Consider the following 24,287-nt stretch of genomic DNA (forward strand, 5'->3'; position numbering starts at 1 on the left):
ATAGGTAATTATGGTGCATTTTTTGTCTGAATTAAAAACCCCGTTAAATAATTTTATATCAGGAATAATATCGTTGTATTTTGCACCTACATTTAGGTAGGTACCGTAATATCAGGTAGCTTTAGTCCACAACTTACATTTATGGTCCAAATTCAAGTTCCAGTAAAATATACCTACCTCTACATAATATACATATAATACATAATTATTTTTCAAATTATGTTGAGTATACTATAATATAGAAAAATAGCCGACCACTGACTAACAGGCCGCTGGACGATATCGGCCTGTCAGTTAGAACAAAATTTTGACAGCTCCGAACAACTGACAGGCCGATATCGTCCGGCGGACTGGTAATCAGTGGGCCCCTTTAGAGTGTATCTAAGCTCAAAAATAAATATAAAGCCGGATACTCATTAGCGAGCCGTAACCGTAACCGTTGCATGTACTGTAACAAAAAAAAAACTCTAACCAAAACCACGTACACACTATGTTTCTTGGTTACAGTACATGCAACGGTTACGGTTACGGCTCGCTACTGAGTATCCGGCTTAACAAGTAGGTAATCAACAATCAAGAATCAACATTAAAAACCGGGCCATGGTTGTAGTATTTATTATAGAGGATGACTCAAGTTAGACCGGGCTGTGTCCGGGCCGGAGCTTCCGGTGCATTGTTTTCTATGGACAGCATCACGTGATCGCCTGTCATGTCATAGAAAAGTAAGCTCCGAAAGCTCCGGCCCGGACACGGCCCGGTCTAACGTGAATCATCCTTTAGACCAGAGTTACGGAGTTTACGGCACCTACATTTATTTCACATTGCATAAATTTTATCTGCGAGCCGCCGGCGCTTTACTGCGAGGTAATAATGAAATTATATTTTACATCAATTATTTAGTTTAATATAATTACAAATTTAATGCACGTAATAGCATTTTGTAAACCGGTACAAAGGATAATTATATTTGAAGCAATAAAAACTTACTGGCTTCAGTAATTAAGGCTGATAAAGCTTATTTTAATTTAATATGGAAGCTTTTAAATGTTATATGGAACGCTTGATATTGAAGAACCGATACCCGTTTGTCTTATGAATCTATCTGTAGTGGAAATGTAGGAGATACGATTCAAAACTTGTCAAAAATCAATGAAAACCGCAGGTAGCCCCTGAATGACTCACGCACGTTAGACCGGGCCGTGTCCGGGCCGGAGCTTCCGGCGTTTTTTTATATAACATGACAGGTGATCACGAGATTCTTTCCATAGAAAACGATGCCCCGGAAGCTCCGGTCCGGACACGGCCCGGTCTAACGTGAGTCATCCTTAAAACATTCAACCCGTCACTAATTCTATGTTACATTTACATGACTTAAACGTGTTTTCAAGCTATTTTCGAGCCATGACAAAAATATTTAATTGAAGCGCAACAAATCGGCATTGAAATGTTAATACGTTGTATCGGCAGGTGTCATGAAATGTAACCGTAAACTATTGACGTGACGTAAATGCTAAAGATAATACAGGAAAGAAAATGTTTACGTGAATATTATGGGCCCGATTCGGATTTTGAAATAGATATCTTTTAGACATCACCAAGATACGATAACGATATGTTTAAGATCTAACCTGTCAAATTTGACGTTTGCGCGATTGTGGAGATACTCTTGAACGATTTTCACAGGATATGACTTAGGGGTCCAATTCACATCTAATAGATATTTTTACTCTATCTAACGTAAAAGTCACATTAGTTGCCCGAATTGCGCTGCAAAAGAGAACTAGTTGATATCTAAACTATAACTTATCTAGAATGGATCTAGTACGTGTCGTCTCTTGTGAATATCTTGTAGTTCGAATACGGCAGTAGGTACGTTTTTCCTCGATCGTGTCATATTTATGTCTCTCTACCAAAGCGTTTTTTCTTGAGATAATAACCATGACAAATCAACTGATATATGAATGTATAGCTGGTCAAGCAAATCTTGTCAGTAAAAAAAGGCGCGATATTCAAATATTCTATGGGACGATATATCCCTTCGCGCCTACATTTTTCAAATTTGCCGCCTTTATCCACTGACAAGATCTGCTTGACCAAGTATAACTACCTAGATTCTGGTTACCAGTAGATTAAACACAGAGAGAATCGCGCTAATTAATACAGTTAGAAAAACAGTAAGCTTACTTATTATTTACCTATGTCTTTCCTGACATTCTGTCAATTTAATTGCATCCTGCCGGCGTATCATGGATGGCTTTATCCACGTGATAAAATAACTGTCACTTTTTAACACCGTGTGACGGATACCGTTTTATCACGCTGTCACGTAGACAAGAACGACCATCATATCTTTTTTGTGTAATTGAGTAATTGATTTTAGTCAAACGGTCCTCGCTAGGGATATGGGCGGCCATTTGCTCTTTGTTTCAGTAAGAGCACAGAATAAATAATAGTACTAGGTACAGAAGACTCACTCTCTAACAAAACGCGGCTGTCACGTTCAGCACAGATATGGCCGCTAGGTGGCGACAGCGCCACGCGCGGCTTATGGCAAACCCCAAAATTGGGGTCGAACGGATCTGCTTTTAGCTACCTGTAGCAAAGCGACGAAATCGCGGAGTGAGCCACGCCTGGTAAGAGCTGTATTGGTAGTGGATTCCGGTGTCTGTTTTGGTCAGGTTCCCACCATACGGGTGAACCTGCCCCAAGTTTTAGGTAGGGAGGTATTCGCCATCATGATGGGCAGCAGAACTGCTGCAAACCAGTTAAGGATAATAACCCTCAAGAACTTCAACAAGTGCTGCACGGATATTATAGTCGTGTATGTCTGCGTGACAGCGTGATAAAACCATCACCCGTCCCTTTCAATCACGTGGTGTTAAAAAGTGACACTTATTTTATCACATGGATAAAGCCATCCATAATAGGATGCCTTTTTTTTTTTTTTTTATTATGAATGGGCTTACTCATGGCCACAGACTAGCCGAGGCGTAGACGTGGCCTACGATGGAGCGAGCGCAATAAAGCGTGTCCGTTCTATATGAAATACTAAAATTAATTATTATATGCTTATGCTCATGTAAATCTAAGCTCATATTATGTATTCATGCAAATGATTCTTGAGACAATTATTAAACTATCCGGTTCTTAAACCGACTCGTGGCAGCCACTTAACTTAATAACATCGTTTACCATATTCAAGTATTGTAATATAAAACCTACATAAAGGATGACTCACGCTAAACCGGGCCGAGGCCGGGCCGGAGCTTCCGGCGCTTCGTTTTCTGTGGCAAGCACAACGTGACCACCACATGTCGGACGCCTCGGCCCGAGCACGGCCCGGTCTAACGTGAGTCATCCTTAACTTGATGCTTTGCATTTTTGTAATGCATAATATCGCGAGATATTACTAATATTACAGTTCTAGACAAGGTTGGTTGGTATAGAAATCAAACTATAATTTTTTTGGTAAGAGGAATCAAACTATAATTTTAAGCCGACAAAGAATGCCTATATATATATATATATATATATATATATATATACATATAGCTCAGAAATCAAACTATAATTTTTTTGGTAAGAGGAATCAAACTATAATTTTAAGCCGACAAAGAATGCCTATATATATATATATATATATATATATATATATATATATATATAGGCATTCTTTGTCGGCTATAATTTTAAGCCGACAAAGAATGCCTATATATATATATATATATATATATATATATATAGGCATTCTTTGTCGGCTTAAAATTATAGTTTGATTCCTCTTCGCTACTTCATTTGAATGAAACACCCTGTATGCCAGTCGACGTCAAACTGTCAAAGATATGTTTACGCTTTTGCATCTTATGCCTTTTATTTGTAATAAGGCGAGAAATGTATACATATTTTTGACGTCGACTATATACATTTTCTCGTAATCGGTCGACAACACGCTTGTTCTGTGGTGCCCGCTCACTATTCGGCGAGCCGTACGTTATAATCCTTTTTAGGGTTCCGTACCCAAAGGGTAAAGACGGGACCATATTACTAAGACTACACTGTCCGTCTGTCCGTCCGTCCGTCCGTCACCAAGCTGTATCTCATGAACCGTGATAGCTAGACAGTTCAAATTTTCACAAATGATGTATTTCTGTTATAACAACATATACTAAAAAGTACGGAATCCTCGGTGGGCGAGTCCGACTCGCACTTGTTCAGTTTTTATAGTCTTGTCACCCATGTAAGCACGTATTTTCAATACCACGTCAGTGGCAAACAAACTGACGGTTAGTTAGTGGTCACCGTAGCCTATGGTCTCCTGCGAAACCGGGACTGATAAAATCGCGGTACCGGCCCCTTTAATAACATGTAACCTTTTAACACGTGTTATATTGTAGCCTGTAAAAAACCTCGGCAGGGGGAGCTCATTCCACAGCCAAAGCGTCCGCGGGATGAAATTCCTCTTTAGTAGGTATCTAATAAAAAATCTGAAATTTGGAGGGCGGAATTTCATATAACATTTATTAGAATATGGTAGGTACTCTTTTAGAAAGTAGGTTTAGTAGTTATGAGGTTATGACGAAAGTGGAGGGCCCGCGCGTATTAATCGTCTTTTCATGTAAACGTAGTCTTCGTTTTCCTCTCTGGATATTAGCATTATTGAAAATATTTTGACACAATTCGTTGTATATCAACCACACATATGCTCCCACGATTGAATTTTTACGAATTTGTAATTTAAAAAGAAGTAACAAAATCATATTTTTTTAATAATAATGTTTTTTTTACGAATTTGTAATTAGTGTAAGAGTTAGGGGCAATTAAAAATTTGCATCAAATCTGTTTTTCGCTCATAATTTTTACAATACCTAATTAAAAAATCTAACGTAGTGGCATAGCTATGGTTAATCTACATCAAATTATGTGAAAATATTTTCCATAATCTATATATATAAATGCAAGTGTCCTGACTGACTGATTCATCAACGCAGAGCCGAAACTACAAAAGATAGAAAGTTGAAATTTTCACACCAGATTACAATTATAAAGTGTACAAGAGATAAGAAGCGATTTTGTGAAATTCAACCCCTAAGGGGGTTAAAAAGGGGATGAAAGTTTGTATGGGGTTCAAGTTTTATTTTAAACTAGGAATTTGAAACTTCGTAAAAAGATATATTTTTAAAATACAAGAAAACTAATTTCAGCGTTTTTTAAATTTCATCCCCTAAGGTGGTGAAAAGGGGGTTGAAAGTTTGTATGGATATCAAATATTTTTTCGAATGCGGGACTTGAATCTTTTTTATTTGGAGATATTATTAGAAGACAGGAAAAGTAATTTCAGCGTTTTGTAAAATTCATCCCCTAACAGGGTTAAAAAGGGGTTGAAATTTTGAATCCCTTACAAATGCTTTGAAACTTCTTAGAAAGGCAAAATAGCCGATTACAAAAAAAAGTAATTGCAACATTTTTGGAAATTCAACCCCTAAGGGGGTTAAAAAGGGGATGAAAGTTCGTCTTCGGGTGCAAATTTTATTTTAAGCTAGGAACTTGAAACTTTGTCAAAAGGTATTAAATTCAAATACAGTGGAACCTGGATAATTGCAATCTCAAGGGACCGGCCATTTTTTGTCAATTAACCAGGTTTTTCATTTAAGCAGGTCGTGTCAATTAACGAGGTTCAAAAAATCGTTGTGTCAATTATAGAGGTTTTCATTAATAGAGGTTGCGTTCTGACAAATTTCTTTTATGGAGGTGCAAATTACCATTGAAAGTAGATTTAGACGCTTACGTTCTAGTTTTCTGGTCAATATATTGCTTCTAACTATACTTGCACTTCTACACTACATTAATTACTACTTTATTTTCTTATCATTTGGGTTTAAAAAATTCCCTTGAATTGTAGAATAAAGTTTTATTAGAATGTAAAAAGCATACTTTGTTTTTGATTTAATCTAAACTATTTCACCTACTACAGGCTGTGATAGATACCCAATAAATAAATTGAATGTGGAGATGTAAATAAAATGATCATTGCTATTAAAATATTGTTTCTGCTGTCTACAACTACATTATGTATTTCAATTACAGAGGTAAAAAGTAAGACTCATTTCAATAATAGAGGTAAAAAATAACGGATTTTTTTAGCACAGTGTCAATTATAGAGGTCTTAGTTGCGATGTGGTCAATTACAGAGGCAAAATTACGAAAAGCACTAAAATCTAAATTGCAATTATAGAGGTTCCAAAATTTCAATTATAGAGGCCCTTTGGTCTCAAGGGACCGGGACCGGGCTTTTCGTTGCAATTATTGAGGTTTTCCATTTATACAGGTGCCAATTAACCAGGTTTCACTGTACAAGAAAACTGATTTCAGGGTTTTAGAAAATTCATCCCTTAAGGTGGTGAAAAAGGGGTTGAAAGTTTGTATGGATATCAACAATTTTTTCGAGCGCGGGACTTGAATCTTTGTATTTAGAGATTCTATTAGAAGACAATAAAAGTAATTTCAGCGTTTTGAAAAATTCATCCCCTAACAGGGTTAAAAAGGGGATGAAAGTTTGTATGGGATTAAAGTTTTCTTTTAAGCTATGAATTGGAAACTTCGTAAAAAGATATATTATTAAAATACAAGAAAACTAATTTCAGCGTTTTTGAAAATTCGTCCTCTAAGGTGGTGAAAAAGGGGTTGAAAGTTTGTATGGATATCAAACATTTTTTCGAGCGCGGGACTTGAATCTTTGTATTTAGGGATACTATTAGAAGACAATAAAAGTAATTTCAGCGTTTTGAAAAATTCATCCCCTAACAGGGTTAAAAAGGGGTTCAAAGTTTGAATCCATTACAAATGCTTTGAAACTTCTTAGAAAGGCATAATAGCCGATTACAAAAAAAAACAACGTTTTATGGAAATACAAGCCCAAAGGGTTTTAAAAAGGGGATGAAAGTTTGTCTTGGGGTGTAAATTTTTGAAAAAAAAAGGTATTAAATTAAAAACATGAAAACAAATTTATAAATTTTTCAAAATTCATCCCATAAGGTGGTGAGAATGCGGTTGAAAGTTTGTAAGGAGATCGGTTTTTTTGTTAGTGCGGAACTTGAATCTTTGTATTATAAGGGCATAGGTACCTATTATTAGAATACAAGAAAAGTAATTTCAGCAACCAACATCAAAATCCACTTGACACAAAACTTGCTAAAAAAGAAAAGTAATTTCAACATTGCTTGGATACGAAAATTATAGATACTAAAGATGTAAAATGTTGAAGATAAGATTCCACGCGGACGAAGTCGCGGGCAACAGCTAGTGTCAATATACAGAGATGATGACTATACGTTTGTATGGAGACACGGCCGTCCCGTTTCCTCTTAAAGTAATTTTAGGTACTTCGATAACGGTGCCGCCTTATTGTAACTGTATAAGGCAATAAAATAATATACAGTTAAACATAAATACTTATACATTTTCGATGTAAGTATAGAAAACATCCATAACAAATATTGGTGATAAACACACAAATAAGAACCCGGGACCTCTTGCGGTAGTAAATACTATTAGTTATTCTGTGCTCTTGCTTCGTAGGCTGAGTCACTACCGACAGTACCGACTAGGCGTCAAAAAAAATGGTAAAGGTTAAGAGGTTAAACCTGAAGTTACCATGGCTAATACCAAGTACCTACAATTTGTCACTGGTTTAAAATAGCTTAACCCCGAGTTAGTGAAGATGATGCAAGTGGACCTTTTCTTTCCGTAATGCACTCGCACCAATGAATAAGCCGTAGCGATGGGCCAGCGCCGCCACTCCAAGGGACGCAGCCATGCGGTAGAATGAGATAGCAATATCACTTTGCTCCTTCTAACGCATAAATGCGTCCCTTGGAGTGGCCGGCGCTGGCCCGTCGTGTAGAGGAGCCATGAAATAAGAATCCGAAAATCTGAATGCCACTCCTCGTAATTTTTGTAACGTCCGTTGAGACCGGTTGCCATTTAAGGAAAGTTTCGAGGCGATTATTCCAAACCGTGCCGAAAAAGAGACCCTTTTTATCGAGAGGATAACATGCCACACCCAAACGTGGGCGGATACAAAGCGTTACACGAGAATCGGTTTAAGGCCGTTCCCTGAGCCAGAAATGTAAAAATACCCCAATTGTTATCCTATTTTTCTAAGAAACGTTGATATTTGTAGACGTGGGAAAAATATATATAATTCTTGATTATATTATCTTTCATAACACAGCTTTCGATACACGATTCATAACACTTCGCTCGATACAATTTATTCCCAAAGTAACCTCCAATTCGAATTTATACTCCAACTTTACTCGTTTCTTTACTATGTGACACTATGAAACAAAAAAAGGAGAAAAATCAATCATAACTATAACAATAATTTGACAGCTTTAGAAAAACGATAATTAGAGGCAATATTTTTAAAATAAATAAACATCAACTAATTCTATCGTAACAAAATATTGACTTCGGCCTGCATGCTCTATCTCCGTCCGTCTTTCGAAATGAGACAGTGATGGCTGAGCGCTCGTGCCAGACGGACCTGTACTACGTGTCCCCAAAACAAATATAAGATTTAGTTATAAAAACTGTTCTGTGTTGTGTGTCCTAGCACCTAGCTAGCTAGCTAGTTGTGGCTAGTGTGTGTTGTGTGTATACCGTGTGCACCAAAACCTATAATGGGTAACAAGCAACTCATTAAAAAGAAGACATCTCGAAAAAGACAACTCAGAAGATTCCAACAAACAATGGAACAAACGTAAGTAAAAATGTATATTTATTACACAGTGAAATAAGTAATTATTACTTAATTTAATATATACTTGATCGTACTAATTAGTAATCCATATAACTTAAAACATTCTAAAATTTAATAATCGCTCCATCTACCGGTTAAACACTGTCATCAAGTCATCATCCAAATAGCTTAAAAGGATATTGCAATTCGCGACGTTTACACCACGCGGCACTAGCGCCACGGCAAAGCAGAAAACATTGCCGTCTATGTGTGCGTGTCCGTGAGTCGTAGTTACGCGGTTGCGGTGTAGTGGGCCTTCCTATAAATACGAGCACACAATTACACGCATAAAGCGTTCTAGCAATCCATCCACCTATCGAGGGTTTGAACCTCAGCTCGTGATTTGTCATGCGTCTAAACTTTTTGCTTTTTTGTCTTTCTAGGAAAAGACGAAAATTGGATAATTTCACAGCCGAAGATGATACTATATCTTTAGACTACATCGAGTGAGTATAATTATTTGACTTGTGCTTTTTAGCCCTACCTACGTAACACAATTCACTATATACTACAATTTATCTTTATTTACAGACTGCAAAATATGGAAATGGAATCTCCGATTTCATCAAAGTTGAAAGTCAGTCAAAATAACGAGTAAGTTCTAATTCTAATTGTGGCATTATCTATGAATTCTAATTGTGGCATTATCTATGAAAAGGGACCTTATTGTCTATGGCGCTTACGACGCACTGCGTCGCGCGGCGTGGTATTTATATCAGAGCATCGTTAATAATGGCGGAAGCGCCATCGACAATAAGGTCCCTTTTCATAGATAACGTCACATATGTAGGTACCTGTGTCGCGCGTAACTTCGTGCGTTGCGATAAATACCTACCTACTCACAGCGGCGGCGTACGAAAAGACCTTAGTTGGATACCTACTGTTTTCCTATCAGTGCAGATGCTTATATCTTTTTATGCTTTAAATTGATAGTCTCAATTATTTGGACATATTTCGTACTTATTTTCCTAGATGGCTATTAGTACTACCTACTTAGCAAATGTTCGCCGAAAACTAAATAAAATGTCGCCAATCAATAATATCGTACGAGATACATTGCCCTCATCAGTTATTTGATATTCTCCAAGAGGTACTTAATTTTAAAAAAACCGGCCAAGTGCAAGTTGGACTCGCACACGCAGGGTTCCGTACCATTACGCAAAGAACGGCAAAGATCACGTTTGTTGTATAACTATTTATTTTATTCTGTTTTTAGTATTTGTTGTTATAGCGGCGATTGAAATTCAATCATCTGTGAAAATTTCAACTGTCTAGCTACCACGGTTCATGAGATACAGCCTGATGACAGACGGACGGACGGACAGCGAAGTCTTAGTAATAGGGTCCCGTTTTTACCCTTTGGGTACGGAACCCTAAAAATGTACACTGATAAAATGTAATAGGGTTGCATGAGTAAGTCCCGGAAATTAAAATCCCGGGATTTACCGATTGTCCGTACTTTCGTTATTCTTTTACGTTTTTTTTTAATGAACTGATAGTTATTTTATATTATACTACCCTACACAATAGTAAATGATTTACTTTTCTTGAGCGTGTTGACCGATTTTTTATTGCGCGAGAGACACCTCCAAAGTGGTAAAATGTGTCCCCCCCCCCTTAACTTCTAAAATAAGAGAATGATAAAACAAAAAAAAATATATGATGTACATTACCAATATTACCATGCAAACTTCCACCGAAAATTATAGTTGCGTATTACCTATTCTCACATGTATCGTACAACGTTTTACAGTACATATAGCCCTTTAAATATTTGACATACATACGTAATGTGTGTGTGCATTATCGCACTAGTGCGGTAAAGTCCATATGTGCTGTAAAACATCATACATTTATTTAATTTTGGTTTTGACAGTGAGGCGACCAGCTCAAACATTTTGAACCCACGCATTGCACAGGTGGATGACACTTATCGGGTTCCTAGTCTATTAGAGGAAGAAGATACCCATGAGGTAGGTGATTATGATATATGTATACATTTTTCACCTTATTATAAATCTTTGACGTCGACTGTACATGATGTGACAAATTGTAAATGCTAACACTTACAATATATTTTATTTTCAGTTACAAATATCGTTCGATTTGGAAGAAGAGCTTCCTGACAAAACCGTCGGTCGAAGAATTGTTGCAATTAGTAATTTTTTTACAAAATTACAATCGATTTGCAATCATGGACCCTTAGGATGCGGTATTCAAGAAATGCAGTTGGTTGGAGAAGTAAAACATGGGCATAATTGAACTTGGCTCTCATTTCACATTTATGTTTTTGTTGGGAAATCATTACTTTTGTACAAAAAGTAAGAAATTACTAGTGTTAATCATAAAAGCAGTTGTGCTGAAAACGAGACCCTCGCTAACGCGCGGTCAACTGTCAAAAAATTTCAGTTTTCAATATTTTCTTTTTTTATACGCCTTTTAGTCTACCTTCATGCCAAATATCAAGTTTCTAGGTTATCTAAAAGTGGGTTAGGTTTTTGGTAAGTCTTAGGTACTTAATTAATCGAATAATTATGAATATATGATTTTTTACATCAAATTATCAATAATTTTCAGTTTTCAGATTTTTTCCTCTATACGAGTATACTCCTAATGGTCTACCTGCCAAATATCAAGAAGGTTAGGTTTTTGATCCATAAGTCTAAATTAATAGGGATGATGACACATGTTGAATTTTACAACAAAATCTAGTAAAATACATAGCAAATGAGCAATTTATCACAATATTGTGGATATTAAAAAAATATATGGAAATAATACAAAAGTACAACGCCTGAAAGTTTCAACATTAAAGTTCTTTTCAACTTCCAAAAACTACAAAAATAAGGATACCATTCGATTCCTCACATTTTATCCAATAAAAAATTGTATGGAAACTATATACATAAACGCAATATTTCACAGACAAAATCGCAATTTTCTTGTTTTGTTCATACTTCAAGATGGACTCTCTGTGACCTTGACGTTTTGTTCGGGGCGTTTCGCGAGTGAAGTACGACTGTCGGACTTTGACTATCATTTCTAACTTTTGTATTCCTTTAATGCAATGGATACCATATAGACTTTTGATCCTAAAGACATACCTGATCGATTGATACCATAAATGAAAATTAGTCATCTAGCCTATTATCGATATATGTGTTTTTCTTCATCAAATTATCAATAATTTTCAGTTTTTAGATTGTTCCCTTTATAAACTCCTAATAGTCTACCTTGGTGTCAAATTTCAAGTTTCTAGGTCAGCTGGAAGTGGGTTAGGTTTTTGATCTATTAGTCAGTCAGTCACAAAAATGCCGGTTTTTAAACGTTAATTTATGAATAAATGTGCAAAATTGCATGTGAGTAGGTAAAATTGATTTCAAGTTGTGAAGTGGTTTGTTTAACCCTCGTGCCTTGAAACCCTTGCAAAGCTCAAGATTCCATTTTCGGTATTGAGAAGGACCAATATCGAAATATCCGGATCCCGGGATTTATTATTCGTTGATAGGTTGAAACTTGGTTAGGGCATGCAATATCGGATCATTCTCAATCCCGGGATTGATTTCCGATATTGCATGTCAATCCCGGGATTTCAATATTAATACCGGTATTTTGATATTAATTCGGATTTTTGCGATATACGAGAAAAAAAGCTAATATATTTGACAATAGAGTAGATCCGAGTACCTATTTGATATAATTTCAATTTGAGACCTCTACACGTTCCTGAGAAAAAAGTTCCTCTTGAGTGATTCGACGAACCTATGGAACTCTGTAAAATGAATAAATTTGATTTACAGTCATATGGTGCTATTTTACAGCACTAGTGCGATAATTAGCAATTACGTGACTATGTCGAAAATTCAAGGGGCCATATGTATGTAGGTACTGTAAAACGTTGTACGATACATATGCGAATAGGTAATTCGCAACTCGTGTCGATTCAAAACGCCACTCGTTTCGAATTTCCTATTTGCCGCACTTGTAAACGTAATGTAGGTAAGGTTTACTCGGGTAATTCCGAATGTCGAAAACTGTCGGATAGTTCCGAAAAGAGACTTTTATTATGATGGAATTAAGGGTGATTTTCATCTGAATTTCGGAATTATCCGACATTCGGTATTACCCGAATACACCTTACTATTACAATATGGTGCTGCTTTACCGCATTAGTGCGATAATTAGCACATTACGTAACTATGTCGAAAATTTAAAGGGCCATATTATGTACTGTAAAACGTTGTACGATACATGTGCGAATTACCTATTTTTCGCACTTGTATCGGTATGCCCTAACTTTTTAGGGTTCCGTACCCAAAGGGTAAAACGGGACCCTATTACTAAGACTTCGCTGTCCGTCCGTCCGTCCGTCTGTCACCAGGCTGTATCTCACGAACCGTGATAGCTAGACAGTTGAAATTTTCACAGATGATGTATTTCTGTTGCCGCTATAACAACAAATACTAAAAACAGAATAAAATAAAGATTTAAATGGGGCTCCCATACAACAAACGTGATTTTTGACCAAAGTTAAGCAATGTCGGGAGTGGTCAGTACTTGGATGGGTGACCGTTTTTTTGCTTTTTTTTTTGCATTATGGTACGGAACCCTTCGTGCGCGAGTCCGACTCGCACCTGCCCGGTTTTTTTTAATAAATATCGATGATATACCTGCACAGTATACCTAATAAATAATGATATTATAGAAAACTTGCAGTCATTAATTTGTTTAAATATAAACTGTATTTACCCTTATAATTAAATATTATTGAAATAAGAGTTGACTTCATTAAAATGAATATTTAATTTACACTATGTTTCATTTATTTTTCCATTTTAACTTTTAACGCCATCTATGAGATGCAGCATGCTTTTTCAGTATTAAGTAATACGTTTTACAAATCAGTGTCCTGTTAGTTCATTTCAAGTCGCTACTTCTTGCGTGGCGCTGTTGTATCGTCATTGTATCTAGGGGCGGGACGGGTGGCGTGAGGGGAGCCTCGATTGTAGATTTCATTTGGGTACGGGAACGGCCTTAATTTGAACGTTTAATCATTAATATCACTGGAGCGCAAATTCTTGAGGCCTATTTTAGCCTTCTTCTGATTGTTTATTGTTTATTATTTTGTTTATTCACAATCGCCACACAAGCTCACGCAGCGTACGTAGGCGAACAACACGCGAACGTGCAGCAGGTAAACGTACCTACTGGTGCTCGACGCGGTCCCAGTACATGTCATCTTGAATCTTAAGTAAATTGTCAATAGCAACAGCAAGGTGCCATCTATTGTGCATTAGCCGCAACAGAAAACTGCGTCACGAAAATGTTTTTTTTGTATTTAAGTTTTTTATTATTGTATATATATGTTAGTTTGTAAGGTATGTAGGTATCTATAGGCCTTAGTAGCCTGAAAATAAATGCATTGATTGATTGATTGATTGATTGATTAGCATGTCGAGCACTAGTACGTTTACCGTAACTACCTAAAAACAACTTTCGCATTTATTATAGATACGGTGAAGGAATTTAATTTCCGACCCTTTTCGTACTTTGTCGCATTGACTTCACTATGTACATCTATACATACTATACATGTACATACTGTAGTATGAGGTGCCTCGTGACTTTCATATTGGTTGTTGTAACAAGGTACCTACGAAGTGGGTCGGAAATTAAATTCCTTGGTAGGTACAGCGCGTGGAGCAAAGCACACTGGGCCACTTGCACTGCATCATTCTCTAACCCGGGTTAACCGGTTAAACCCTTAGGCCCACTTGCACCAATCTACTAACCCGGGGTTAAGCGGTTAAACCATTAACCTAGTGTCAAATTGTACTGTTAACCATGGTAACTCCACGTTTAATCGGTTAACCCCGGGCAAATGGAATGGTGCAAGTGGGCCTTAGTTACCATGGTTTCCAGTACAATTTGACACTGCTTAACCGATTAACCCCGGGTTAGTGATTTGGTGCAGATGGCGCTTAGAAAATTAAAAAATACTAGTGGCTCTGTGAGCTGTAGACCTCATGTATGGCTCCGCCATTTAAAAAATGAATTGACAAAAACATCCATATAATTGAACAGTGATTGACATTTTGGTTGCGCTCTCGGGTTGGATGACCTCAAAAACTGCTTATATTTAATGTCGTACAAAAGGTATCGCGGACTAGAAAGCGTATTATTTTTTCAATTTGACATACCGCGTTGTGGTTTCCAAATCGCAGATCTGAGCGGCTACCGCGAAAACCGAAATTCGCAAATTGCGGGGATCTTTCTCTTTTACTCCAATGAAGGCGTAATTAGAGTGACAGAGAAAAATCCCCGCAATTGACGATTTTCGGTATTGGCGGTAGGTAGCCCTACAGGTTACCATACTTAGTAGGTACTATTAATACTTATGATTTTTCAATAAAGGCAATGCTTCAGTGTGTTATGGTTCAAAACAATGAAATACCTATAGCTCCTATAATCTTATCCCATACGACTTTATCAGCAGTGGTGGCCGAGTGGATATGACGTCTGACTTTCAACCCGGAGGTCGCGGGTTCAAATCCTGGCTCGTACCAATGAGTTTTTCGGAACTTATGTACGAAATATCATTTGATATTTACCACTAGCTTTTCGGTGAAGGAAAACATCGTGAGGAAACCTGCATACATCGGCGAAGAAATTCAAAGGTGTATGTGAAGTCCCCAATCCGCATTGGGCTAGCGTGGGGACTATAGCCCAAGCCCTCTCGCGCATGAGAGGAGGCCTGTGCTCAGCAGTGGGACGTATATAGGCTGAAATGATGATGATGATGATACGACTTTATACATGACGCTATGATAAAGTCACCCCACATAAAGTTGTACAAGTAGCCTACTTTAAATTGCATTAAGTAGAAGCGACAGATTTATCTTTTCATTAGTTTTAAAGGTTACTTCTTTCGTCGCATAATAAATACTTAATATGTAAATAATAATAATTTTGAAAACCGTCCTTTGTTTCAGATTAACACGTCAAAATGGGGAAAGGAGAAAAAAAATCCACCATTATATTGGATAATTTTAATTCAACGTAAGTTTAACCAGTTCCTTCTTTATCCATAGGTACAGTCGACGTCAATGATGTTTACACTTTCGCACTTTAGTCCTTTGTATATCCCACCAAAAACATAAATGTAAAAAAGGAGAGCCAAGTTCAATACAAAAATTATTCTTGACTGTGGGCTTCGCCACAAAAATAATGGAGATCTAAATGAGTGCCAAGTTCTATGCGAAATCCAAATATGTATTTATAGGAACAAAATAACATTATGAACAAGTATTAAACTTTTTGTATTGAACTTGGCTCTCCTACATTTATGTTTTTGTAAAGAAAACTAGGCAGGTATTGAGATTTAATGTTACGACATACCGTTGGCCGTTGTTTAGCGCGTATTATAAGTTTTTTGTATGGGGACACCACTTATTTTTTGACTTAACTTTATTTTTATATTTCTGTTATATAGCAAATATAATAATACATATATTGGGATAGTTTCAAATATCTGCTTGTAACGGTTCCAACGCTACAATTAATTTTTTTTGTATGGGGACCCCCCCTATTTTTTAACTTTTTTTATTTTTAGATTTTTTCCTACGCTTAAACACAATTACCGAGCTGAATTCCAAATTTTATGCTTCTAGGTCATCTGGAAGTAGGTTAGGTTTAGCTACTATATGTCAGTCAGTCAGTCAGTCAGTGCTAAAATGTACGACTTTTTGACCTTCATATCTTTATAACATGCGCCTTAATACCTTGGATGCAGCGACAGTATATGTCAACGGTGAAGCAGTTGAGCAAGTAGAGCGATTTACGTACCTGGGGAGCGTGGTCGACCCTTCAGGGGGAGCGGACAGCGATGTTGAATCGCGCATCAACAAGGCGCGAGCAGCATATGCGCAGCTGAAGCCTATATGGACGTCCACCGTGATAACTCGACGCACGAAAATCAGGATGTTCAACTCCAACGTCAAGTCGGTCCTGCTGTACGGTTGCGAGACATGGCTTGTGAGGAAAGATGTGACCAATCGTCTGCAGGTGTTCGTAAACAAATGCCTGCGACGCATTCTAGGGATCTACTGGCCACAAACCATCTCAAACGTCAGACTATGGCAGATGACGGAACAGAAGCCCATAGGAAGGGAAATCCTCGAAAGGAAATGGCGCTGGATCGGACACGTACTCCGTAGGCCGGACAGCCATCTGGCCAAGCAGGGTCTCCGCTGGCATGCGGCCGGCAGTAGGCGGTCGGGGAGGCCTTGTACTACATGGAGGCGATCAGTTGAGAAAGAGCCCTAATAGCATTTTCTTGTAGGGATTTTGTTGGGCCTTTGTTTACGTATTAGTTGGGCAACCGTTATATTTGGCCGTACGATTTGCTGGAGGGCCCTCGACAAAGGCCCTCCCGAAGATTCCCAACAGAGGGCCATAAGAGTAATTTTTTCGTTGGGCCTATTTAAATAAGTCATACAATTATTCAACGGTGGTGGTTTTGGTTGGGCCGTGGTTGGACCTATACACATTTGTTTGATGGTTGGTTAATTGTTACATTTGGCCGTACGATTTGCTGGAGGGCCCTCGACAAAGGCCCTCCGGAAGATTCCCAACAGAGGGCCATTAGAGTAATTTTTTCGTTGGGCCTATTTAAATAAATCATACAATTATTCAACGGTGGTGGTTTTGGTTGGGCCGTGGTTGGGCCTATACACATTTGTTTGATGGTTGGTTAATTGTTACATTTGGCCGTATGGCTTGCTCTAGGGCCAACTGCAAAAAAATAAAAAAGGGCAATTTTTTCGTTGTGCTTCTGTTTGCAAATTCAACAATTACCCAACGGCAAGTCAGGTAGGTCGGTAGGTAGTCGTGCACCAGGTTGAAGGCCCAACACAGCTTGTCTCACAAAGGGCCAACATTGTAACTTTAACGTTGGGCCTTGTGTAGGATTCTTACAATACTACCGTAGGTAAATAGTTGTGTAATTTATAGTGTGCCTACAGTCTAATTATGTAATGGGCTTTTGTTTACGAGTCCTACAGTTACCCTACGTTAAGTAAGTGTTTGTGTAAATACGACGTTGGGCCTTTGCTGATAAATATTACAATTACACTACGGTAGGCATTGGTTGTATCCACATGAAGGCCCTAGGCAGCAGTTGTTGTTATCTTCTCTGTATCGTTCCAATTTTAGTATATGTACTGCCGAAGCAAGTACACTTACTATACACTCTAATTTGTATATTTTTTTTTTTAAATTAGTTCGAAACTTCGTAAGCGAGATTTATGTTTTTTGAGATTTAAATTGAGAAAATGTTGGTAAAATACAATTTTTTAAATTTATGTATAAATTTTATAATTATAGCTATTAGATTTATAAGTTACTTTAAAAAAATATTATGATTATATCCGGAATAATCGAGAAAATAACTATAACTTCGAAGTTATAGTTATTTTCTGTTTGGAGACAGTAACGCCATCTAGTGACGCCACAAGCAAACTCAACTGGTATTGTTGGGCATCAGTACCACAGCCAATGTTGGTAAATGCGATATTTGTGCTCACTGGGCCAACGAATGTTATCGTTGTTTAGCCACCGGTCCCAAAATACACAAAGGCCCATTGTTAGCGTCAGTGCTACAGCCAATGTTGGTAAATACGATATTTGTCATCATTGGGCCATCGGATGATATCTTTGACTAGCCAACGTTACCAAAATACACAAAGGCCCATTGTTGGGCATCCGTGCCACAGCCAATGTTGGTAAATGCGGTATTCGTCACCATTGGGCCAACGAATGTTATCGTTGATTAGCCAACGTTACCAAAATACACAAAGGCCCATTGTTGGGCATCAGTGCCACAGTTAATGTTGGTAAATGCGATATTTGTCATCATTGGGCCATCGGATGATATCGTTGATTAGCCAACGTTACCAAAATAAACAAAGGCCCATTGTTGGGCATCAGTGCCACAGCCAATGTTGGTAAATGCGATATTTGTCATCATTGGGCCATCGGATGATATCGTTGATTAGCCAACGTTACCAAAATACACAAAGGCCCATTGTTGGGCATCAATGCTACAGTCAATGTTGGTAAATGCGATATTTGTCGTCATTGGGCCATCGGATGATATCGTTGATTAGCCAACGTTACCAAAATAAACAAAGGCCCGTTGTTGGGCATCAATGCTACAGCCAATGTTGGTAAATGCGATATTTGTCGTCATTGGGCCATCGGATGATATCGTTGATTAGCCAACGTTACCAAAATAAACAAAGGCCCATTGTTGGGCATCAGTGCCACAGCCAATGTTGGTAAATGCGATTTTTGTCATCATTGGGCCATCGGATGATATCGTTGATTAGCCAACGTTACCAAAATACACAAAGGCCCATTGTTGGGCATCAATGCTACATTCAATGTTGGTAAATGCGATATTTGTCGTCATTGGGCCATCGGATGATATCGTTGATTAGCCAACGTTACCAAAATAAACAAAGGCCCGTTGTTGGGCATCAATGCTACAGCCAATGTTGGTAAATGCGATATTTGTTGTCATTGGGCCATCAGATGATATCGGTGATTAGCCAACGTTACCAAAATAAACAAAGGCCCATTGTTGGGCATCAGTGCCACAGCCAATGTTGGTAAATGCGATTTTTGTCATCATTGGGCCATCGGATGATATCGTTGATTAGCCAACGTTACCAAAATACACAAAGGCCCATTGTTGGGCATCAGTGCCACAGCCAATGTTGGTAAATGCGATATTTGTCATCATTGGGCCATCGGATGATATCGTTGTTTAGCGAACGGTAGCAAAATACACAAAGGCCCATTGTTGGGCATCACTGCCACTGCCAATGTTGGTAAATGCGATATATGTCATCATTGGGCCAACGAATATTATCGTTGTTTAGCCAACAGTACCAAAATACACAAAGGCCCATTGTTGGGCATCTGTGCCACAGCGAATGTTGGTAAATGCGATGGTGGGCCAATACAAAATTAATGTTGGCTACGGAACGAACCTCATCCCAACGTTTTCCCTACCGTTGGCACCGTGGGCCCCAACGAAAATGCTACTAGGGAGGCTGGCTCAACTGGACTCGGCTGGAAAGAGCTGGAAGAAGCCGCTCAAGATCGTGACAAATGGAGAATTCTTCTGCGAGCCCTATGTCCCTAATGAGGGATAACAGGAATGCATCAATCAATCAATCATCATATCTTTATAACCGTTTGAGCTAGCTTCATGAAATTTGGGCTTCTAGATGTCCTTATGGATATAATTAAACACGCGTAGTTTTATGTGTTTACGTTAGAGAGGTTTTGAGTTATAGAAGGGTCAAAAGTGGCACCAAGTGGTTCGTGTAATATTACACTCGGCGCTGGCTAGCCAGTTCCTTTGCTTGAACTTGGCTTGACACGCTGCCGCGTGTCTAGATATCGTCGACTGTACCTACATAATCAAAGTTCACCGTCAAACCAAAACATTCTGCAAACATACACATTTATATACATTTGTCTAGGCAAGACGAAAGTTACAAGTTATAATATAAGTTATAGTTATTTACGATACAAGTGCGGAAAAGAGGAAATTCTAAACGAGTGGTGATAAATTAAAACACGACTGAAGGGACTGTTAAGAATCGACACGAGTTGCAAATTACCTATTCGCACGTGTATCGTATAACGTTATACAGTAGACATAATGGCCCTTTAAACTTTTTACATAAGCACGGAAACTGCACTTTCCCGCCACAATGCGGGAAAGTAGGTCCATATGTGATGTTATCTATGAAAAGGGACCTTATTGTCGATGGTGCTTACGCCATCATTAACAATTTAATGCTCCGATATAAATACGAGTACAATGCCGCGCGACGCTGTGCAGCGTAAGCGCCATCGACAATAAGGTCCCTTTTCATAGCCCATATCTACAGTAATATATATTTATTTAATACTGCGTATTGCGTTTCGCAGGGCGGATCTAGCCGGTAATCCAGGATTTCAGTCCACATTGAGCCTGGGCTCGAAAGAAGTCATCAATGAAAAGGAATACAACCCTTTTGAGCACAGAAATGTTGCGCATCCCAATTCGTAAGTATTATTGTAAGTTTACATACCTACATTGTATTTGAGAGAACATTTCAGACAGTTTGGATTCATAATATTTTGCTAACAAAAGTTGGGTATGTACCTGCCTTTACGTTTCGGTTACGAGGTTGCCTGATCGACGCAAACTGCAGTCTGCGAGTGCAGTACCTATGTGAGTTTTCTTATTCGGAACTTATGTACGAAATATCTTTTGATATTTACTAGTCGCCTTTCGGTGAAGGAAAACAACGTGAGGAAACCGGACTTATCCCAATAAGGTCTGGTTTACCCCCTGGGTTGGAAGGTCAGATGGCAGTCGCTTTCGTAAAAACTAGTGTACCTAACAATTTTCGAGATTACTTGCCAAGCGGATTCAAGGCTCTCATGAGCCGTGGCAAAAATCGGGACAACGCGAGGAACATGATTTACATAAATCATCGATATCGTCTATCATTTTATATAATTTTTGAAATTCCACAGGACTATTGGATCCCTGGTGCATTTGCTGAAATCCTCCCTCGGTTCCGGCATCCTGGCGATGCCGAACGCTTTCAAAAATGCGGGTCTCGCGGCTGGCGCCCTCGGCACTATAATCGTTGGGTTCATATGTACACACTGTGTTTATATATTGGTAAGTTTTATTTTTATCTAAATATTTTGTCATAAGGGTTGGGTGAGAATCTGAGGGAACTCCCCAAATCTTGCGAGGATACTAAAAACCAAGTTTTTGCATCACCAACAAGTACATGCTTATCATGTTGAATTCCAAAATTGGTATAATTTCGAAATTAAAGAACCTAGGAAACAATATCCATGAGAATTTTACGAAAAATTAGACAACGTGATCTTGGATTGATAAATCTGTTGACGTCATGCTGTAGGTGTATTATGGATCTCCTTATCCACGTGATAAAATAAATGTCACTTTTTAACTCCGCGTGATAGAAAGTGATGGACACCATTTTATCACGCTGTCACGAAGACAAAAACGACGATCGACGAACGACGAAAAAGCAAGGCACGTTGAGTACGTTTCAGTGAAAATACATACATAGGTACATATAATCACGCCTATTTCCCGGAGACCTGACATACCGTGAATATATGAAAATCATATGAAAATACGATAGAAAATAATTATGCACTACATTCTGTCTTCTTCGTCGTCATGGCCGAGGATCGTGACCAACAAAACTAATGTCCCTCCATTTATCGCGATCAAGGGCTGTGGGCATGGAACCACATGCTTGTCTAATGGAATCGGATCATCTTGCAGGGGCTCTTCCTCTAGCGCGCTTGCCTTCAACTTGCGCCAGTATGATGTCACGTTCGAGGCTACTACATCTAATACATGGTTATTATATTTTTATGTTTACTATTCCAGGTGCGGACGTCTCAAGAAGTGTGCGTGGACGCAAAGAAACCCTCCATGGGGTTCGCAGAGACGTGTGGAGCAGCGTTCCAATACGGACCGAAGAAGTTACGGCCGTGGGCTGGTGTCGTCACGTAAGCTATTTCCAATATTTTTAATTATTTTATGCTCTTTAATGTAGGACTGATCGTGTACTTAGGTAACAACTTCGTATTATTAGATAGTCCTATTCAAAGGGGTACAAAGACGGCCGCCACCCGTCATCTTTAAAAAAAATCTATTCTGATCTTGGTGGGTACTAGGGCAAGTTTGGTATCATTTTCGTATAAACCAAAGACGTAGAATTCATTGCTGATATTTGTTTTTTCTTAGTAATTTTACAAGAAAAACGTAAAAAGGTGAAAAATTTGGTTGGAGATTTTTGCTACGCGGAGCCGAAACTACAAAAGATAGAAAGTTGAAATTTGCACACTAGATTACATTTATAAAGTATACAAGAGATAAGAAGCGATTTTGAGAAATTCAACCCCTAAGGGGGTTAAAAAGGGGATGAAAGTTTGTATGGGGTTCAAGTTTTATTTTAAGCTAGGAATTTGAACTTCGTAATACGATATATTATTAAAATACAAGAAAACTAATTTCAGCGTTTTTGAAAATTCATCCCCTAAGGTGGTGAAAAAGGGGTTGAAAGTTTATATGGATATCAAAAAAATTTTCGAACTCGGGACTTGAATCTTTGTATTTGGGGATATTATTAAAAGACAGGAAAAGTAATTTCAGCGTTTTGTAAAATTCATCCCCTAACAGGGTTAAAAAGGGGTTGAAAGTTTGAATCCATTACAAATCCGAGTAGACACACATTTCTTATTGCCTCCCAGGCTTGAAATGCTTAGAATTACTCAAGGAACATATGTGATGAAGCTCATAGCTTAATAAAAAAAATTTGGGTCAACTTTATAACTGCTTCCGCTATGTATTGTCATGACAACCTATATAATTTAACAGTTCATGGACTAATAATAAAGTTTCCTGGGGCCCATTTCTCGAACGATATTAGTCTAATATTATTAGTGTGTTGTCACGTCAACCCATATGATTTGACCGTTCGTAGACTAGGTACTAATAATGGTATTATAATAGGTACTATCGTTCCAGAAACGGGTCCCTGATATATAAAGCAAAGTATTTTGTCTAAATTTTCAGTGTAGGTATAATTATGTGTTCTCAATTTGCACATTCATTTTCAATGCCAATTTCACAGTATTAGTCGCCATCTAATATCCAGTTATCTCCATCGACGAACACAGCTGTAACGCTGGACACTTTATGTTGTTATCTCCCTCAAATTTTACTGGGGAAGATTCCATTTATAAATTATTTTGCCTCAGTTAAATCAGTGAGAGGACACTCCTTCTTTTGGGCATACTTGGCTCCGTTCGGCTCATCATTGCTCCGAGCAATCATTAGAGTTGGCACCACTTGACGTCCTTTTGCGTGCACGACTACAGATAAGATAATCGCATGAATTTTGACAACTCTAAATAGCCGAAAAGGATAGTGCCATCCATCAGAAAGGGATAGCGTGATTCGTCCCTGAATCGCTGTCAAACTTTGGTTTTGTAGGAAGTTTCTGTCCTTTCTGTACGGTAGTACTATTATTTATTCTGTGATAAAATTTTATTTTGCTTCAGGACGGTTGTGGACTACGCCTTGACTGTGACATACCTTGCGGCACTCTGTGTATACATTGTGTTTATTGCTGAAAATTTCAAAGAGGTAAGAGTACCATCGCCCACCCTGTTAACTGTACATCGTTGGACCTTATGCCTTTTGTAATAAGGTCCACCGATGTACTAGCTGCTTTTACTATCCGAATGTGACCACTGTGAACACTGCACCATTTCTCGAACGATATTAGTCTAATATTATTAGTGTGTTGTCACGACAACCCATACGATTTGACAGTTCGCGGACATATTAGTCTAATCGAAATAT

At 38.2% G+C, this 24,287-nt stretch overlaps 2 protein-coding genes across 2 annotated transcripts in view; both read left to right on the top strand.

Moving 5' to 3' along the window:
* Window positions 1-24,287, top strand: part of LOC134666778 (proton-coupled amino acid transporter-like protein pathetic) — a 68,041-nt gene that overhangs the window by 33,637 nt on the left and 10,117 nt on the right. The window contains exons 2-6 of the mRNA XM_063524063.1: window positions 15,793-15,859; window positions 20,807-20,923; window positions 21,401-21,551; window positions 22,305-22,426; window positions 23,984-24,068. Coding sequence (XP_063380133.1) covers window positions 15,807-15,859; window positions 20,807-20,923; window positions 21,401-21,551; window positions 22,305-22,426; window positions 23,984-24,068 — 528 coding nt within the window. The 5' untranslated portion in view covers window positions 15,793-15,806. The remainder of the gene's footprint in view (window positions 1-15,792; window positions 15,860-20,806; window positions 20,924-21,400; window positions 21,552-22,304; window positions 22,427-23,983; window positions 24,069-24,287) is intronic.
* LOC134667052 (uncharacterized) lies at window positions 9,106-13,787 on the top strand. Its single transcript, XM_063524352.1, has 4 exons — window positions 9,106-9,246; window positions 9,332-9,394; window positions 10,677-10,773; window positions 10,889-13,787. The coding sequence occupies exons 1-4, from the start codon at window positions 9,149-9,151 to the stop codon at window positions 11,060-11,062; spliced, it is 432 nt and encodes a 143-aa protein (XP_063380422.1). The 5' UTR covers window positions 9,106-9,148; the 3' UTR covers window positions 11,063-13,787.

Source organism: Cydia fagiglandana, chromosome 8 (assembly GCF_963556715.1).
Source record: "Cydia fagiglandana chromosome 8, ilCydFagi1.1, whole genome shotgun sequence".
Lineage (NCBI taxonomy): Eukaryota > Metazoa > Arthropoda > Insecta > Lepidoptera > Tortricidae > Cydia > Cydia fagiglandana.

What these genes read in the sequence shown, in the direction of transcription:
- LOC134667052 (XM_063524352.1), top strand. Translation starts at nt 9,149, where the DNA reads ATGCGTCTAAACTTTTTGCTTTTTTGTCTTTCTAGGAAAAGACGAAAA. An exon ending in AAAGTCAGTCAAAATAACGA is followed by an intron (nt 9,395 to 10,676) that starts GTAAGTTCTAAT and finishes TGGTTTTGACAG; the next exon opens with TGAGGCGACCAGCTCAAACA. An exon ending in AGGAAGAAGATACCCATGAG is followed by an intron (nt 10,774 to 10,888) that starts GTAGGTGATTAT and finishes TTTTATTTTCAG; the next exon opens with TTACAAATATCGTTCGATTT.